Here is an 18357-nt window from a genome sequence, read left to right as displayed (position 1 = left end):
CAGCAAAGCTGTAAAAACGTATCCATAGTTATCGTTAAACTTTGGGGGAGATCGAAGCCAGGAATGGCAGGAATACTCTTTGGCACCAAGTGGGAGCAGGCAAGTTCACTTGCTCCCAGTGGTGAATGTCCTGGCTACACCAATCTAAACAAAAATTGCTCAGCTCATGAAAGATTTGCAATTGCAAGAGGCCTAAAAATGCTTCTTGAGCACTAATGGAGGTCATGAAAAGGGAGCAGCTATAGATCACTGGTAGTGGTAGAGCACATGTTTTACATGCAGAGGCAGGAGGGCCTGTTTTAACTCAACAACAAACCATGGCTTCACTCTGGGTTGTTTAACCCTCAACAGCCCAGAGTGCTGGGTTTGGATGTCATGATTAACAAATGATTTTTTTTAGCAAAGCAGATGGATCAGTTGTGCTCGGCCCTGACAAACCATGGTTTAAACAACCCATGGGTTCTCGTTACATGTGAACTGGGCCTTTGTAAGCCAACAACAACCAAGGGGTCTATTTGTGATTTCAACAAACTATATCACGACTTAGCATTACGTGCGAACTGGGCCAATGCCAGCTCTTTGTCCACATCTGTGTAAATAGTTTCAAACCAGTAGGAGGGACTGTAGGTCCATCATTAATCCCAAGATGTAAGGATTCAGCAGTTTGGAACAGCGGAGGACCCTGATCCAGAAGGGGAACCTCATGTAGAAATCTTCCACATATCACACTTGCAGGATGGAGGTGCCTGCTTCCTTTGGTCCTAATTTGCTGCCCCTGCTTTAAATAACTGTATCTTGTTAGTGAAGGGCAGCCTTTCCCCAACCCGGTGCCTCCGAGATGTCATGGACTACACCTCCCATCAGCCCCAGCAGGCATGGCCAATGGCCAGGGATGTTGGGGAGTGCTGGGGTTTATGGACAATACAAGATAAACCAGGATTATACATGTATCTTGTTCCTGTAGAGTATATCTTCAGCACAAGATGAACCAAGATCCAAAACTCCATTGAATTTGATGAGTAAAATAATAGAATAAATAGGTTTGGATGGTCCCAGGAGACCCACCGAGCCCAAGCTTCGGCCCCAAGACAAGATTCTCCACTTGACAGCCATGTCACAGCTTAACCTGCATCACTGCTGACCATGTATATGGCTCAACAGCACCACCCCTACAGAAACAGCGCCGGTTGCCAGTTGAATATGGCCATGTGCTTGGCAGAAACTTTATGAAGGGGGGCGGGGGAGGCAGGAAGAGCCCCTCATATTCAGTTGGGAAATGGAAGTATCACTGTAGACTTATTGAGTCTGTGACCCCTTGGCTGAATCAACCCTACAGTTGTGGGTGTGTTATGCCCACAGCATCAGACAGAGGGGTGAGAGAGAAGCCACTGCAACTTGCCCCTTAACATTTTGTCTGTCTTAACTGTTTGGTCCTGTGAGGGATGGGTGAGAATTTCAGTCCCATTCTTATAAGAATTTATCAAAAATTTGCGAAGTTCTCTTTATTTGGGACTAAAAGGACTTGAGGTTACGAACACTGGAATGTGGGAGAAACCAAGACTTACAGGTTTGTCCACCCAGGACCAGGGCTTTGACTGCTTAGCTCTTGAAAGTGTGGGTTTGAATCCCTGCGTATTCTACCATGTTAGTGCTGAATTAGAGTTGCCATCTCTTTTTTTCTGAGAGGCTCCTCATCTTTAACAGCTCCATGGCAGGCAGGTACATCACGGTCCTCTCCATGCTGAGAACAGCTGTACCCACTGAATGTGGTTGACACAGATGGGTGAGAATTTCGTCTCAGTTTGGTTTTGATCAGAATTTACCAAAAATCTCAAAGTTCTTCATATTCTGGAGAAGAAGAGCTTGAGAGTTTAAAAATGGGAGTGGAGGAGAAAGTAAAACAGACCGATTCACCCATCCCCGAGTTCCCCTTACCTGTGCTTCTTCCTTGATATCTTCATATTCTTCCTTCATCTTTTTCTGGACGTCCTCATCTACACTTGGGTCTCCAATCCTGTTAAACAGGGAGCTGGCTTCCTCCAGTAGCCGTTCCAGCAGCCCCGACTGGTTTAGAACATCATTTAGCAGGACCTGGGCATGGCTGAGCTGCCACTGCTTCTCTTTTAAGCCGAGCTGTAGCTCGATGTCAGGCTCCAAGGTCACCTTCATGTTGTGTATCCATACGTAAAATTCATCTTGGGCCTTCAAGTATTCACTCCAGTGCAGCCACACCCACTCGATACGGCTGTTGGGGAAAGAAGGACAGCTAGATACATTCTGTGAAGTGGCACTTTCTGAAGAAATCCTAATGCTGGGGAGGTGGGGGGGGCTCTTCCAAAGCACACTGGTGGCCAACGTCCCCCTTCCGTGCTGGTGTTGGTGATATTTTGATTTGAAACATGAGACAAGCTGGCCTATCTAGAAGACACACATTTAGTTTTCTGGTGACAGGATGGGAAGTTGAAGTCACGATAAAATGGCAGATTCTCAGACGGTGTAACTCATCATTCTGGGAAATAATACTGACCTTTGGATTCAAATTCTCCTGTACCTCTTGCCACAAGTAAGTACCTTGTAGGTAAGCAATGAAGATTTTGTGTGAGAGAATTAACATGGCCTGGTAATAAAGCAGGGGTGCAAAAAATGCAGCCCCCAAGCCTTGTCTGGTGGCCCCAAGCATCTGTCACCCCTGGAGGGGGGGAAGGAGGGGGAGAGGAGAAAATAAACAAATGAATAAAAACGAGCTCTATGTTTGATGTCATAGAAGCCTCATTCCTAGAGTGTTCCAGGAGCATCCTAGGAAGCAGTGCTTGAAGCATCCTGCCAGCTTCCTGGGACATTCTGGGGATGCTCTAGGAAAGATGTTTCTATGGCAAGAACCAAAGAGTCCGTTCCTAGAACATTTTTTCCTCTCTCATGTTTTTTTGATGAACGGGTGGCAGGGTAGAGGGCCTAGATGCTGTTGCTGCAAAACCAAGAACTGTTGCTGCTGGTGTGAGTGTGTGTGCGTGCGTGTATGCGCACATGTGCATGCATGAGTGAGTGTGTGCAAGTGGTGCATGCATGTGCATGGGCCACATGTGCAACCGCCACCAGCCCAGCAGACATCTGATGCAACCCTTGGGGGTGAAAAAATTGTGCACCGTGTAATAAAGGCTTGCTGGATGTAGAGATGAACACAGTGTTCAAGATAGGGATTTTCCTTGACCCAGAGGGGCTAGATATGAGTGCAATCCAACCGAAATCCTACTTAGAATAGACCCATTAAAATGAATGAGATTTAAGGTAGCCATGACTAACTTAAGTCCCATTCATTTCAAGTCAGACTTAGGTTCGATTTTGCCCAATGTGTGCTAACCAGACTAGGAAGCCAAGCAGAGCCTGGCTGGGGTGTCCTGAAAAAAAATGAGGGAGAAAGGTGGATCATGTTTGCCATTTTCAGGCAGGCCTACTGGCCAGAGCCATCTCATTCATTTTAATGGGTCTATTCGAAGTCTGATGGACTGTAGGAGGGCCTATGGACTGTTATCAGGCCGTAGAAGGCAGCACTTGGCAATCTTACCTGTGACAATGAGTAATGTAAATGGCTGTTTCTTCCCACATGGCTTTAACATCCTTTAGTTTGGATAATATCTCATGCTTTTTTTCCTCACTGATGCACTGAAGGAGAGCATCAGCCTTCATTAGAACCAAGTCCATCTTCAACTGGCCTTCAGGTTCTAAAGCACAAATTTTCTGTCAGGAAGAATTATACACTACGATTAAACCATGAGTAGGTTTCTTAATGGGATCTTATGAGAAATGTACTTGTTTTAAAAAATCAGACCTGTATTTAATAAAAAAAACTGGGAAAGTAAGGATGTAAAATGTTACCATTTAAAATCTTGATTCTTGAATGAGACATTTTGGGCACAATCCTATCGGGATAGGCGGCTGCCTCCGAACTTGGAGGTGACCATCTATCCAAAGCAGGGCAGGAGAAGTGTGGAGGGGATTGTCTCCTCAGCACTTCAGCCGCCCTGCATTTACAGCTAGACAACCGATTTCGGTTGTCTAGCCATGGGACCTCAAAGCGCGGGAAGCGGCAGCTGGATGACACGTAGAATGTGTCATACCAGCATTTCCAACTTCCCCGCTCTGACACGCCCCCAGAAATGCCCCGTTTTTGCCGCTCTGCACTCCTCTTCTGAGCGCAGAGTGCAGAGCTGTTCCATGCTCCCTATGAGGCAGTGTGGGAGGGGGTGGAGGTTGGAACCAACCCATCTTATGGCCGTCTAGCTGCTGACTAGTGGCCATAGGATTGCGTCTTTATTTATTTATTTCATTTCTATACCGCCCAACAGCCAAAGCTCTCTGGGCGGTTCACACATTCTCCCTCTCTTTCATACGAAAGAAGGTAGTTCATTCCGAGCTATTTTAACTGACTAATTGATTTACTATAATTAAACACAATCTGTTTTTCATATAAAAGAATTTTGCTCATCAGGTTGCAATCGTAAACCTAGTTAACATGCATAGGAGTCCACTGTCAAAGGTACATTTTAACTGAAAATTAAATTGACTGATCTAGTGAATTACTAGATTTTAGTCCCTGATCTAGCTAGAGGCATGCATGGGTGGAATCAGATTTCCACAGTCACAGCACAATCTTATGCATTTTGCCCTGGGACTGCAGAGGTGAAGAGACACATACTCTGGCCTCTGCCACTGGCTAAAGAACTAAGGGCTGCTGTGTTCCGTCTGTATGTGTACTTAAACGCAGGGAAGCCCACCAGCCCAGATCAGACAATACTTCTGAGGTTATGTAAATTCAAGAGCTGGTGCCGGAATTTGCTCGCTTCCTTCTTCCCACCCCAGTCCGTTTTCCTTTTCTATTGTGTCTATTGGATTGAAAGCTTGTGACCAGGGACTCCCTTATCTTTAAATTTCAGCCCCAGCCAGCATGGGCAATGGTCCAATGGTCCTGGGAGCTGTAGTCCAAAATAACTGGAAGTCATCATGTTGGATGAGGCTGCTTTAAAGAGAAGTGAGTTCTTCATTCAAGGAGTACGCCTGGCTTCCTCACAGCTTTGCAATTTGCATCACAAATGGGCATTTGAATGCTGGGTTGGCTGTTAGCTTTTCCCTCTCACTAAGTTTCATGGGAAAAAAAACACATATGGGGGCGGGCTTCTATGTTCAGTTTTCTTCCCTCCCCCTTTTGATAGGATGAAATATTCTAAGAACACTTGCAAAACTGCTCAAGGATTGGGTGGGGAGGACTGTCTTCATGAGGTCACAGGTATTACCCGTTGCTGCCGTTCACAGCTTGCTTTTGCTACAAACTTGCAGAACTATTTCCTACCTCCCTTCCCCCCAGAACTTAACCTTTGGTCTGAATGTGATGAAGGTCCTTCCAAAGTGGCCCCACTGCCGTCCAAATGTTACATCTCTCTTCACTTCCAGACTAAACCAGGAGGGCCGGATCTGGGGGCCATATCTGGCCCTCCTGGGATCCCAAGTAAGGGAGAGGGAATCCTCCAGAAAAGTCTCTAAGGGAGCAATCCTATCAGGACAGGGGGATGCCTCTGAACTTGGAGGCAACTGCCTTTAAAATGCAGGGCGGGCAGAGCGCGGAAGGGATCTTCTCCGCATTCCAGCTGCCCTGCATTTGCAACTAGATGGCCAATTTCGGCTGTCTAGCTGCGGGACTTCAGAGCGGCAGGTGGGAGGCCGGATGACACATAGGAAGTGTCGTACTGGCAATTCCATACTCCCCATCCCTCCCTGCCCCCAGAAATGCCCCCCTTTGCCCTGCTCCACGCTGCCACCTATGAGGCAGCGTGGAGCCCCGTCTATATGGCACTGCTTTCACCCTTCACTCCATCTCAATTGCACAGCATTTCAGCTTCGAATTAGCTTCTGCTGTGGTACACTCACGATTTACTGCAGGCTTCCCTAACAGACTCCGCCGTGCCCTTTTTTTTGCCATTATACTTTAATGAGCAGCTGTGCAGTCCCGTGAGTATGGGGATCCGACACCTCAGTGGCTGTTTTGTATTTTAGGGGTTCTGTTCTGACTTTCCGTCCCTCATTGGGTAAAAAGTAGGTGTTGGAGAAGCTCTATACAGTCAGTAAAAACAAGACCTGGAGCTGACTGTGGCTCAGATTATGAGCTTCTTATTGCAAAATTTCGACTTAAATTGAAGAACGTAGGGAAAACCACTAAACCATTCAGGTATGACCTCAATCATATCCCTTATGAATATACAGTGGAGGTGAGGAATAGATTTAAGGGATTAGACCTGACAGACAGAGTGCCTGAGGAACTATGGATGGAGGTCATTGTTCAGGAGGCAGCAACTCAATCCATCCCAAAGAAAAAGAAATGCAAGAAAGCAAAGTGGCTGTCTGATGAGGCTTTACAAGTAACTGAGGAAAGAAGGGAAGCGAAAAGTAAGGGAGAAAGGGGAAGATATACCCAACTGAATGCAGAGTTCCAGAGAATAGCAAGGAGAGACAAGAAGGCCTTCTTACATGAACAATGCAAAGAAATCGAGGAAAACAATAGAATGGGAAAGACTAGAGATCTCTTCAAGAAAATCAGAGATCTCAAGGGAACGTTTTGTGCAAAGACGGGCATGATAAAGGACAAAGAAGGCAGGGACCGAACAGAAGCAGATGAGATTAAGAAGGGGTGGAAAGAATACACAGAAGAACTATACAGGAAAGATCTGAATGTCCCTGATAGCCATGATAGTGCGGTCACTGAACTTGAGCTGGACATCCTCGAGAGTGAAGTCAAGTGGGCCTTAGGAAGCATTACTAACAATAAAGCTAGCGGAGATAACAGGATTCCAGCTGAGCTATTTAAGATCCTAAAAGATGATGCTGTTAAAGTGCTGCACTCAATATGCCAACAAGTTTGGAACACTCAACAGTGGCCACAAGACTGGAAAAGGTCAGTTTACATTCCAATTCTAAAGAAGAGCAATACCAAAGAGTGTTCAAACTACCGTACAATTGCGCTCATTTCATGTGCCAGCAAGGTTATGCTCAAAATCCTACAAGCTAGGCTTCAGCACCATGTGAACCGAGACCTAGCGGAAGTACAAGCTGGGTTTCGAAGAGGCAGAGGAACTAGAGATCAAATGGCCAACATTCGCTGGATCATGGAGAAAGCAAGAGAATTCCAGAAAAACGTCTATTTCTGCTTCATTGACTACGTTAAAGCCTTTGATTGTGTGGATCACAACAAACTGTGGCAAATCCTTAAAGAGATGGGAGTACCAGACCACCTTTCCTGTCTCCTGAGAAACCTGTACGAGGGTCAAGAAGCAACAGTAAGAACCGGATATGGAACAACTGACTGGTTCAAAATTGGGAAAGGAGTACAACAAGACTGTATATTGTCGCCCTGCTTATTTAACTTATATGCAGAGTACATCATGAGAAACGCCAAGTTGGATGAATCACAGGCCGGAATTAAGATTGCCGGGAGAATTATCAACAACCTCAGATATGCAGACGATACTACCCTAATGGCAGAAAGCGAAGAGGATCTAAGGAGCCTCTTGTTGAGGGTGAAAGTGGAAAGTACAAAAGCTGGTTTGAAACTCAACATTAAAAAAAACTAAGTTCATGGCATCTGGCCCCATCACTTCCTGGCATATAGAAGGGGAAGAAATGCAAGCAGTGACAGATTTTATTTTCTTGGGCTCTAAGAGCAGCACAGGCAGTGACTGTAGCCATGAAATTAAAAGACGCTTGCTCCTTGGGAGGAAAGCTATGGCAAACCTAGACAGCATAGTAAGAAGCAGAGACATCACCTTGCCGACAAAGGTCCGTCTAATCAAAGCTATGGGTTTCCCAGTAGCAATATATGGCTGTGAGAGCTGGACTATAAGGAAGGCTGAGCGCTGAAGAATTGATGCTTTCGAACTGTGGTACTGGAGAAGACTCTTACGAGTCCCCTGGACTGCAAGGAGGTCAAATCAGTCAATCCTAAAGGAAATCAACCCTGACTGCTCATTGGAAGGACAGATACTGAAGCTGAAGCTCAAATATTTTGGCCACCTAATGCGAAGAGAAAACTCCCTGGAAAAGACCCTGATGCTGGGAAAGATTGAAGGCAAAAGGAGATGGGGATGGCAGAGGATGAGATGGCTAGATAGCATCACCGATGCAATGAATATGGACTTGAGCACACTCCGGGAGAGAGCGCAGGACAGGAAGGCCTGGCGTTCTATGGTCCATGGGGTCATGAAGAGTCGGACACGACTGAACAACAACAAGGTGCTCTGTGCTCCTTCATTTCCACGCCATCTGTTTGTCAGTTCCCCAGCCTGAGACTCTCATGATGGTGGCCGGAGTGAATCTGGTCCTCCCACAAGACATTCCCCCCCCGGACCTTGGGCACTGAGTCCAAAAGCAACCATTGCGAAAATGTGAAGATGCAAAAATGTGCGAAAGTGTGGTTAAATAAATGAAAACGCCTCTCTGTGCCTGTGTAACTGCGCAGCTGCGAAGGGATGAGGTGGGTGGGTAAAGGGGTGTCACAGAGTGACACAAGCTTTATGCATGCCTATAACACACCCACTGCAAAATGCGAAGTCAGTTTGGGGAAGGGACAGATGGCTCGCAACCGTGGGGAAACCTGCAGCAAACGAAAAACATCGCAGCAAAACGCCTCCTTGGAAATTCGCATTTTCTAGGAGAAAACCACTGATGGCTGCGAAGTGGTGACTGCGTCGTCTGTCCCGAGGAACCTCGACTCGCAGCTGCCCTGGAGTAAAAGGCTCGCGTTGATGTCGCTCACTTGAAAAATGGGTTGCACAGGAGTTATGTGCAGTCGGTTGCACAACAGATTGCACAAGAGTTATGCGCAACCGGTTGCACAACAAGCTGTACAAGAGATATGTGCAACCTGTTGCACAACAGGTTGAGCAAGCATAACAAACAACCGTTTACACAAATGTAACTTTACTTGGATTCTCCTCTTGCGCATAGTTGGGAACCTAGTTTCCGCTAGTGCAACATCATTTACGCTAACAAAACAACACCGTTGGAAGTACTACCCAGGGTGTCAATAGTACTAACTAAAATTCACTCACTGAGCTTGGCCCAAAATATACACTGCGGGAAGTAAGAAAAGGAAGATCTAGAAATAAAACTGCAGTCGAGGTTTTAGAACTCATTAGTGTTCCCAGTGATGGGAAGGTGAATAAACACATCCTTGAGAAAATCTGTTGCCATACTGACATTTTCATTTTTCATGCTAGTTTTTAATTGCTGCTTTCCTTGGCTGAGCCTTTCCTTAGTAGATGAATGGAAAATAAATCACAGGAAGCCACCGCGAGCTTGGAAAGAACCATTTCAGAGCCAACTTTTTAAACAAGCCAACAGCCAAAGAGAGGAGGAGACATTAGCTAGACTAATTTCTGCATGTAATGACAACAGTAAGTGCAAATTAACATTAACTATTGGATAATTTAAGGTTAGTAGGAGAAAAACACAGGCAGAGAGCAGAAAGAGACAACTTACTTTTCGCTGGCCTACACTGGTTCTCATAACAGAGGCAGATTGGGACAAAACAGGCCTTTCACTGCCACAGGGATGATGGCAGCTACTTTGAATGTCTATTTTGAAGGATTAGATCAACCTGGTGCCCTCCAAATATGGTTGTTTGCAACTCCCATCATTCCCACCTGCCATGCTGGCTGGAGATGTTGGAAATGGTAGTCCAACACATCTTCAGGGCACCATGTTGGGGGAGGGTGGATTGGAAAGATGCAAAGAGGATAGGTCTATCAAGTTATGAGCCACGGCAACCCAATGCCTGGATGTTGTCAGGGCCCAGGACTAAGAGTCCTCTGAGATGGAGGTTTCTAGTGGCAGCAAGTCCGAGAAGGAATAAGAACTCATTCCTGGACCCCTCCACAAGTTGGCTCCTCCCCCTTGACTCCTGCACCCTGTCCACTTGATCCCCAGGAAACACTGCTGCCCTCTGACTCCATCGCTCTTAAGAACATAAGAAGAGCCCTGCTGGATCAGACCAAGAGTCCATCTAGTCCAGCATTCTGTTCACACAGTGGCCAACCAGCTATTGACTGGGAACCCAGAAGCAGGACATGAGTGCAACAGCCCATGTTCCCCAGCAACTGGTGCACATAGGCATACTGTGCCTCTGATACTAGAGGTAGCACATAAGCATCAGGATTAGTAGTCACTGATAGCCTTCTCCTCCAGGAATTTGTCTGTCCCCCTTTTAAAGCCATCCAAGTTGGTGGCCATCACGACATCTTGTGGAAGTGAATTCCACAGATTGACTATGTGCTGTGTGAAGAAGTCCTTCCTTTTATCTGTCCCGAATCTCCCACCAATCAGCTTCATGGGATGACCCCAGGTTCTAGAATTATGAGAGAAGGAGAAAAATGTCTCCCTATCCACATTCTCCACACCATGCATAATTTGGTACACCTCTATCACGTCTCCCCTTACTTGCCTTTTTTCCAAGCTAAATGCATTTAATTTTCATGATTTAATAATCTTTTAAGTATTTATTTGTTTGCTCGTTATTGATTGTTATTTATTAATTAACACATTTATACCTGGCTTTTGATTCAGTTAATACATGGCATAGCTTTGCAACAATTAAAATTTACAATGAAAGTATAAGATAATGATAACACAAGAAAATAAAATCACAGCGGTAAAATCCATACAAACATAAACTGACAGAGATCATAATGCAAACTAGATGAGACACCATTGATACACCTTTGCCCACTGCTGCGGTTTTGATCCAGATTGGTGACCTCCACAGCTTCTATTTGCATGGGAAAGTAAACTCCCATTTGTGGCAAGCTCATTGGAAGCTCTTCTTACAAAGGATAAAAGGGGTGTAGTCCCCTCAATCTGGACTGCGACTGCCATCGGGGGGTGGGGAGTTATAGCCCTCCTAACCCTGCACACCAGGGTCCAATCCAGATTGGGATCCCCAGCCTTGCTATTTAATTTTATAAAGCCATTCACACAATTGCCAGTTGCGTGGATGGCATTTTGTCTAGCCAGGCTCACGCTCAGAGAGCTGAAACAATAGTGTCTCTTCCACTACGGAGGCGCAAGGCGAACTTCCTTCTGGAAGAAGTTCCAAATGTTGGTGCCATCACTGAGAAGGCTCTGTCCCAAGTAGCCACCCACCACACCTCCGACAGCCAGAGCGTCTGCAGCAGGACCTCAGAGGTCGATCATAATGCCTGGGCAGCTTCATATGATAATCACAGCAATAACAATATTACTGTGGAAAACTTCTCAGAAGAGGAGCGTTTCCCTTTCTTTACCTCTGTGTCTCTCAGCCTGGCCTCCAGGGCAGACCGAGGCCCCTCGGTGTTGTCATTGATGCGAAGTCTCTCCTCGATGGCCTTCATCCATTCTACTGCCTTCTCCACACTGCTATCAAATTCATCCTGTGGCTGCTGGGTCATCGCATGAGAAGAAACTGGAAGAGAGGAAAAAAAATGACCATAAAAGAGGAATATAAAACTAAGACATTTCCCAGAGGCACCTCTTAAGCTCAGAGCATCTTTGGGCACTACAGGATGTAGAGTGGACCAAGAAGCAATAAACACCTTGAGCTTCCTATTCCTTGCTCTTCTCTGTATCATCCTATTCTTATTCCTTGCTCTTCTCTCCATCATCCTATTCTCTGCACCATCCTATTCCTTGCTTTTCTCTGCATCATCTGATTCTCTGCATCATCCTATGCCTTGCTCTTCTCCACATCATCCCATTCTCTGCATCATCCTATGCCTTGCTCTTCTCTATATCATCCTATGCTCTGCATCACCCTATTCCTTGCTCTTCTCTGTATCATCCTCTTCTTATTGCTTTCTCGTCTCTCCAGCATCCTATTCTCTTCATCATCCTACTCCTTGCTCTTCTCTGCACTATCCTGTTCCTATTCCTTGTTCTTCTCTGCACCATCCTATTTCTCACTCTTCTCGGCATCATAGACCTCATGCAATTTCCCACAAGAGATGCACAAGCTCACCTAATGCAGGCACAGCTTGGACATCTTTGTGGCAGGGGATATGTGAAAGTTCTATTACAGAGGAGATGAAGGTACACAATCATGATTGCAGCCCCGAGACCTATATAAGCGAGAAGATCCAGCACTACTAAATGTCCTAAGTTCAGCCAAAGTCTGAATGGAAAGAGTCAAGGAGAAGGACTTACTCAATATCAGACAGAGATACCAAAGCCAGTGATGCTGCTGATCACTCAAATGATTCAGAATGTGATCCTGTATATCTATTCAGACATAAGTCCCATTCAGTTTAGGTGAATGGGTATAGGATTGCAGCCTTAGACCTAGTTCTCATTGATGGGGTAAGCCTGGGGCTTATAGCACATCAAATTACAAGTATAGGTTCATACGACTGAATGCTTCTCCGTTAAAATAAATCGGGGGGGGGGGGAGACTTATTTCACCCTGAGGGTCGAATTCAATTTCAGAGAAGCTCTCAGAGGCCCCAATCTAGTGGTGGGTGGGACCGAAGGCAAAGGGAATGGAGACAAATGCAGAAGGGATGGGGCCAAAATTACAAAACAGATCAGTATATTTTAGCTTAAAGCTCTCGCCGCCAGTAACTAAGCCTTAGGAGAGGCATTTCAACCATTTAGAACAGTGGGGAAGTGCACAAAAGCCCAAAAACCAAAACATGATCAGTGGCTGGAGGAAAGGAGTGGGCTCAGGGAAAGGGGCATGGCCATCTGAGGAACCTTAGAGGACTGGATTGTGACCCTCGGATTGACCAAAGTTGGCGTTGTTCTGCTAGCAGATGCACTACCAGTAACAGAAGTGGCACAACTAGTGCAAGCGACACCTAGCCTAATGTAATCGTAGTGCCTTGTGGAATGCCTTGTGGAAGGCCAGGTGAAATGGCTGGCTGAGGCACTGCTTACTTGCACAGGTGGCATCAAGGTACTGGCTCTGATATTTGTGCAAGGATGAAAACAAGGTTTCCGCAAATGGTAGAAGCTTTGCGCTTGCAGAATGACACTGCTGGATCCAGCCCATGATGATTATGCTTAACCATCATCACCATCATCAGTCATGTTTCGAGAAAGACCCATGGAAATCAATGGGGCTTCCGGTAATCATGTGTCCCATTGATTTCAATGGGGAAACTCTAACCTGAACTAAGCCTGGATCCAACCTTTCATCATCATGATGAAAAGCATTCAGTCATGTTAGCTCTCATCTACAACCTGAAGAGACAAATTTACCACCTCAGGGAGAACTGGGCCATTGTCTTTATTCCCCATTCCTGGGCTAAAACGTCTTCCCTTTGCCAGTAATCCACATGCTTAATTCTTAAATGCTCATCCTGTATGCACTGATTTAAATGTATGGTGCTTAGCTGCCCTCAAGGCTATGTGACACCAGTATAGGGACACTCCATGCCTTTAGACTGGAATAAGCAAGTCTAGGAGTATAATAGTGTTCCTATTTGCCACGTGGATCACCTGTATGGGGAAAGGAGTTTGGGGTATAACATCAAAACCAGCCTACACACTCTCCAGTGGTCACACATGCACAGAAACGAACCGGTATTACCCTACCAAGCATAACATGCAAACAAAGCTTTCGTCTCTCTGTGTGAAATGGAAATAACACTTTCTTCTTTCGGTCTTCCTCAGTCAAACTTGAACTTCCTTATTTTGAGACCAGATTTAGCTGCTATTGCTGAATAGAAATGTCCCATTAGAAGAAAAGGGAGCAAGGTTTTAATTCTTCAGTATATGGAATTTGCCATTACGATGTGTTCCACTAACCCTTTTCAGATAGTTCCACTGCTCTATGTCTGGAGACAACTGCAGTCTGGAAAGGCAGAACCCTAGAATGAATTTACAGGATACGTATGCATGGGGTGGACCTCAGAAGCATCTACATTGACTTCTGCATTGTCAGCATAGCACTGTAAAGAAGGGATGGATGAGAAATTCGTTTCAGTTTAATTTTTTTATCCAGACTTACCCACTTAGCACCTCCTGGACCCAAACACAATCTGCGTATGGGGTCCATACATTTCCAAGCTTGCAATGCCATTTTTGGGGGGGGGGGATGCATTAAAATGCATAAATTTTTACAATGTGAGGAAAAAATGGTTTGTTTGGAAAAATGCACACAAACATGCACATTCCTGACTGTTAGAGCAATATGACAGTGTAACCAATTACCTAGGGGGGTAGTGGGCTCTCCCACACCGGAGGCATTCAAGATGAAGCTGGACAGCCATTTGTCAGGGATGCGCTGACCTGGATTCCTGCATTGAGCTGGACTCGATGGTCTTAGAGGCTGCTTCCAACCCTACTGTTCTATGATTCTACTATTCTAGGATTCTATGCTTTAATCCATGGGAGAAAAATGTGTGCTTTTCAAAGATGTGCACAATTGATGCGTACATTTGGAAAAATATACACAAATGTCCATGCAAAACAATAAAAACAAACCCTCCAATCTAATAAGGACACAAATTGGAACAAGCATTGAGGTGGAATTCGCAGAATCGTGACGATCTCAAGTGTTGCTGATTCCCACATCCCTGCTTTAAAGAGAACCTTTTATTTTGGCTTTCAGTACTTTGGTACTCCTGTTAAGGCACCAAACAAGGATGAATTGCTTTGGTATTTTAACTTTAGATATTGCAGGACTGAGTTCGACCCTTGGAAGTGGTTTCTGAGTCTGAATTTAACAATCTCTCGCAAGCCCTGGCCCATGTAAACACACACCCAAACAAGCAAAAGTTGTTGGGGACCAAATGACCATTGGGTATGTCCTGCAATACCAAAGCAAAACCATCCACCTCCACCAGCTGAGATGAAGACTGCCGTTAAAGAGATCGCATTGATGCCCTCCAAGTTCAATGTTGGGCTGGCACATACAGTTAGCTGGCTGATCATCCTTTTTACATGGTGGAGGACCAGCACGCCCCACTCCTCCACCACGTAACACATGAGGCAAATGCTCTAGATGGAGGCCATATTAATATGTGCTGTCTCTCCCTCAAAAAAAAAAAAAAAAAAGCAGGAAAAGAGCACTCAAATAATGCTTACATGCGCACGGAGCACCCACATTATGCATTACAATGGGTCTGTGGTGGAAGGAGGAGAGCATCCAGTCCTCTTGTCAGGAGCTTCCAGAGATTGAACCGGGCGCCTTTGGGTTTGTGTGCAGGTGCCCCATGCAGTGAGCCACTGAATAGCATGTTGCAGCCTCTGTGTAGGCCCCTTAGTATCCTTGACTGACCAGGCCTATTTGGTCTCATCGCTCCAGGACATGAAAGGTTATAAGAGGGCTTCCTGTTCCAGTCAGGATTTGTTTGACAGGGCTGGCCCTACGATTAGGCAGAGTGAGGCAGTCGCCTCAGGCAGCAGGTGCTGGGAGGTGGCAGCAAGGTGTTGGAGGAAAGAGCTAGGTGTCATGTGGCCTGCCCTGTGCCCCCCAAGGTAGCCTGCTGCCTTTAGGTGCAGTGGAAGTTGCTAGCCCTTCACCAGGTCTGAAGTAAGATTCAACTGCGAGGCCAGTCAGTTCTTGTACATGGAATGGGAGGGGGTGCCATCTTCTTCTTCGCCTCAGGCAACAAGATGTCTTGGGCTGGCCCTGCTGTTTGAGCAACATGTTCTCCTTAAGCTCTGGGGAGTTCCTGAATCCTTGGTTACTCCTTGGTGCTGACTCCTGGTTTTTCCTTTGATTCAAAATTCTGGCTTGTTCCCAGTCACATCTCATGGTTTGTCCTTTGATCCCGGCTTACTCTTCAACTTTGACTTCTGGCTTGTTCCTCAGTCCTATCACCTCTAGGGGTATATGAACCCCACTCACTGGTCTGGTTCGGGGCATCCGCAGGAGGGGGGGAGGCAATCCGTCCCTCCCCCCAGAATCCTCCCTGGCCAGCTCCGCTCCGTGGTGAGTCCGCAGAGCCACTGGCTGGGCCTGTCCACAGCCGGACTTCCATCTGCTGCTGGGCTGCGGACGCAAATGGCGTCCGACGTAGCGGATGCCATTTGGGTCCCTGCTTTTGCTGTGATAGGCTATGTAAATATTTACGTAGCCTATCACTGCAAAGAGCAGGGACGCAAATGGCGTAGTGGATGCCATTTTCATCCCTGCTCTTTGCCATGATAGGCTACGTAAATATTTACATAGCCTATCACAGCAAAAGCAGGGATGCAAATGGCATCCACAGCCCGGCAGCAGACGGCTGCGGACTGAAGGGGACAGACCCGGACCCGGCCGGCAGCAGGTAGGGTCTGTCCCAACAGAACTTCGTGGGGTGGGGGGGGAGTAGCCCGTTCCGCCACGGACTCATTGGAGTCCGTGGCGGATTTCTCCGCCATCCCTAGTCTCCTCACACTGAATAGGCTGTGGTGCTCTCAGCCAAAGTCATGCCCACTACATTTGTGTGTGAATTGGTTTTTATTGTTTTGTTGCCACTCCTCAAAACTCTCTGTTGCAAGGCTTCATGACACAAATGTCCCCAGGCATGTAAAGCTTTGAAACCTGGCACAAAGTGAAACTTTCCTTCAAAAGTAGGCAGGGTTCATCTGGGGACTGGGTGAGTTTCTGTGTAGTGGAGAATACAGGAAATCTCTTGAGAATTTAAACTGTCTGTAAGACCTCCACAAAGGATGGCTCAGATGGAAGTCCTTGACTGCACAACACTTTCTGTGATTGCTGTAGAATTGTATGTACAACTCTAGCCCTCTACACTAACTTTCCCCAAACTGGAAATGTGGAAGACTGTGGAAGACTGCAGTGTGGAAGACTGATGTGGAAGACTGCAACTCCCAGCATTCCCAGCATTTTTGAAATGTACGCATGCTGTAGAACGCATTTTTTTACGGTCCACAAATCACATTGCAAGCTTGAGAATATACGGACTTTGAACACAGTTTGCTTCCTTGTCCGTGTTCGGTTCGGAAGGTGCAAACTTGGTACATCCTGATCCAAAACAAACTGAAATGGATTTCTCATACCTAGAGATGTATGAAGGCCTGGAAAAAAACAGAAAAATTTTTGGGGAAATGGTTTTTTCCCCTTTTTTCCCAAAGGACCGTTTTTTCCCCCCTGAAAAATTGAACTGCTTTGGATTATGAAATAATTTCTTTTAGAATTTAAGACAAAGTATTTATATATTGTTACCCAGCCTTTACTCTCCCAAAATGATTTGTAAAGACTATGTACTGAGAACACTTTTATAGAAAGACTAGAGATGTAAAATATCTGGAAATAATGAAGCCATGGAGGAAAGTATTTTTTAATCTTCTCTGTAAGATTCCCAGCATAGTTAGTTCTTTCATTCCTTATTAAAATTATTGATCTAAAGTATATTTTACTGATAGACATTTATGCTCAGTTTCCCAACATGTGAATAAAGTCACCATTGTGCATTCTTGACAGTTTGGGTTTTGTTCTATAAAGTCCTGTGTTTCTGATGCTGTAGCAGTTATTTAATGTAGCTCTAATCTATTCAGGCAAGAATTACAAATTTACTGAGTTTACTTTTAAAAGTTTTAAAATATAATGACAATTTTATGAGCAAACTAAGTCAGACATAAAATAACTTTAGGAACAGAAAGGCTGCTTTATGTTCCTAAAGCAGCTCTCCCCAACCTGGTGCCCTCTGGATGTTTTGGACTACAGGGCCCAGCATTCCTGACCACTGGCCATGCTGCCTGAGACTGATGGGAGCAGAAGTCCAAAGGATCTGGAGGGTATCAGATTGGGGAAGGCTGTTTTAAAGCACCCAAGTGACTTGAGATCTGTAAAGAGTGCTAAAAAATAAATATTGCTTATTTTTCCATTGTTCCAACATTTCCAATTTTTCTGACACCCCCCCCCCGAAAAAAAACCCTTTTTTCCCATGGCCTCAAAATTTCTGGAAATTTTACATCTCTACTCATACCACCTACTTGTATCTCACAAGGTGCCTTCAGTTCTCAATTTCTCTCTCCGCCTCTCCCAAACTGCTAACTGCTCCCAAACTGCTATTTCCTTAAACATAAACATACCACACACACCCTGCCTTTTCTTCCCTTAGCCAGGGTGGGGGATTATTGTTGTTGTTGTTGTTATTTATTACATTTATATCCCACCTTTTTTCCTTCTTAAGGTAACCAAGGCAGCATACATAATCCTCCTCCTCTCCATTTTATTCTCACAACAACCCTGTGAGGTGGGTTGGGCTGAGAGTCTGTGACTGGCCCAAAGTCACCCAGTGAGCTTCCATGGCCGAGTGGGGACTAGAACCCGGATCTCCTGACTCCCAGTCCAACACTCCAGCCACTACACCATGCTGGGATGTTTTATATACT

General features: G+C 45.7%; 1 protein-coding gene across 10 annotated transcripts in view; it reads right to left on the bottom strand.

Moving 5' to 3' along the window:
- Window positions 1–18357, bottom strand: part of SYNE3 (spectrin repeat containing nuclear envelope family member 3) — a 153081-nt gene that overhangs the window by 82539 nt on the left and 52185 nt on the right. For 8 of the 10 annotated variants that reach the window (XM_084839744.1, XM_084839689.1, XM_084839738.1 and 5 more), the window contains 3 exons: window positions 11322–11479; window positions 3563–3735; window positions 1936–2245 (listed from right to left, as the gene is read on the bottom strand). In XM_084839744.1, coding sequence (XP_084695870.1) covers window positions 1936–2245; window positions 3563–3735; window positions 11322–11465 — 627 coding nt within the window. In that variant the 5' untranslated portion in view covers window positions 11466–11479. Of the gene's footprint in view, window positions 1–1935; window positions 2246–3562; window positions 3736–11321; window positions 11480–13818; window positions 16158–18357 lie in introns of those variants that run through there. The other 2 variants (XM_084839729.1, XM_084839753.1) reach the window with 2 other exon arrangements.

The sequence above is a fragment of the Heloderma suspectum genome, chromosome 1 (assembly GCF_057233095.1).
Source record: "Heloderma suspectum isolate Gila_16-S chromosome 1, 16-S_ref, whole genome shotgun sequence".
Taxonomy (NCBI): Eukaryota; Metazoa; Chordata; class Lepidosauria; order Squamata; family Helodermatidae; genus Heloderma; species Heloderma suspectum.
Note: the sequence above shows the minus strand (reverse complement) of the source record. Positions and strands in the feature narration are given on the sequence as shown.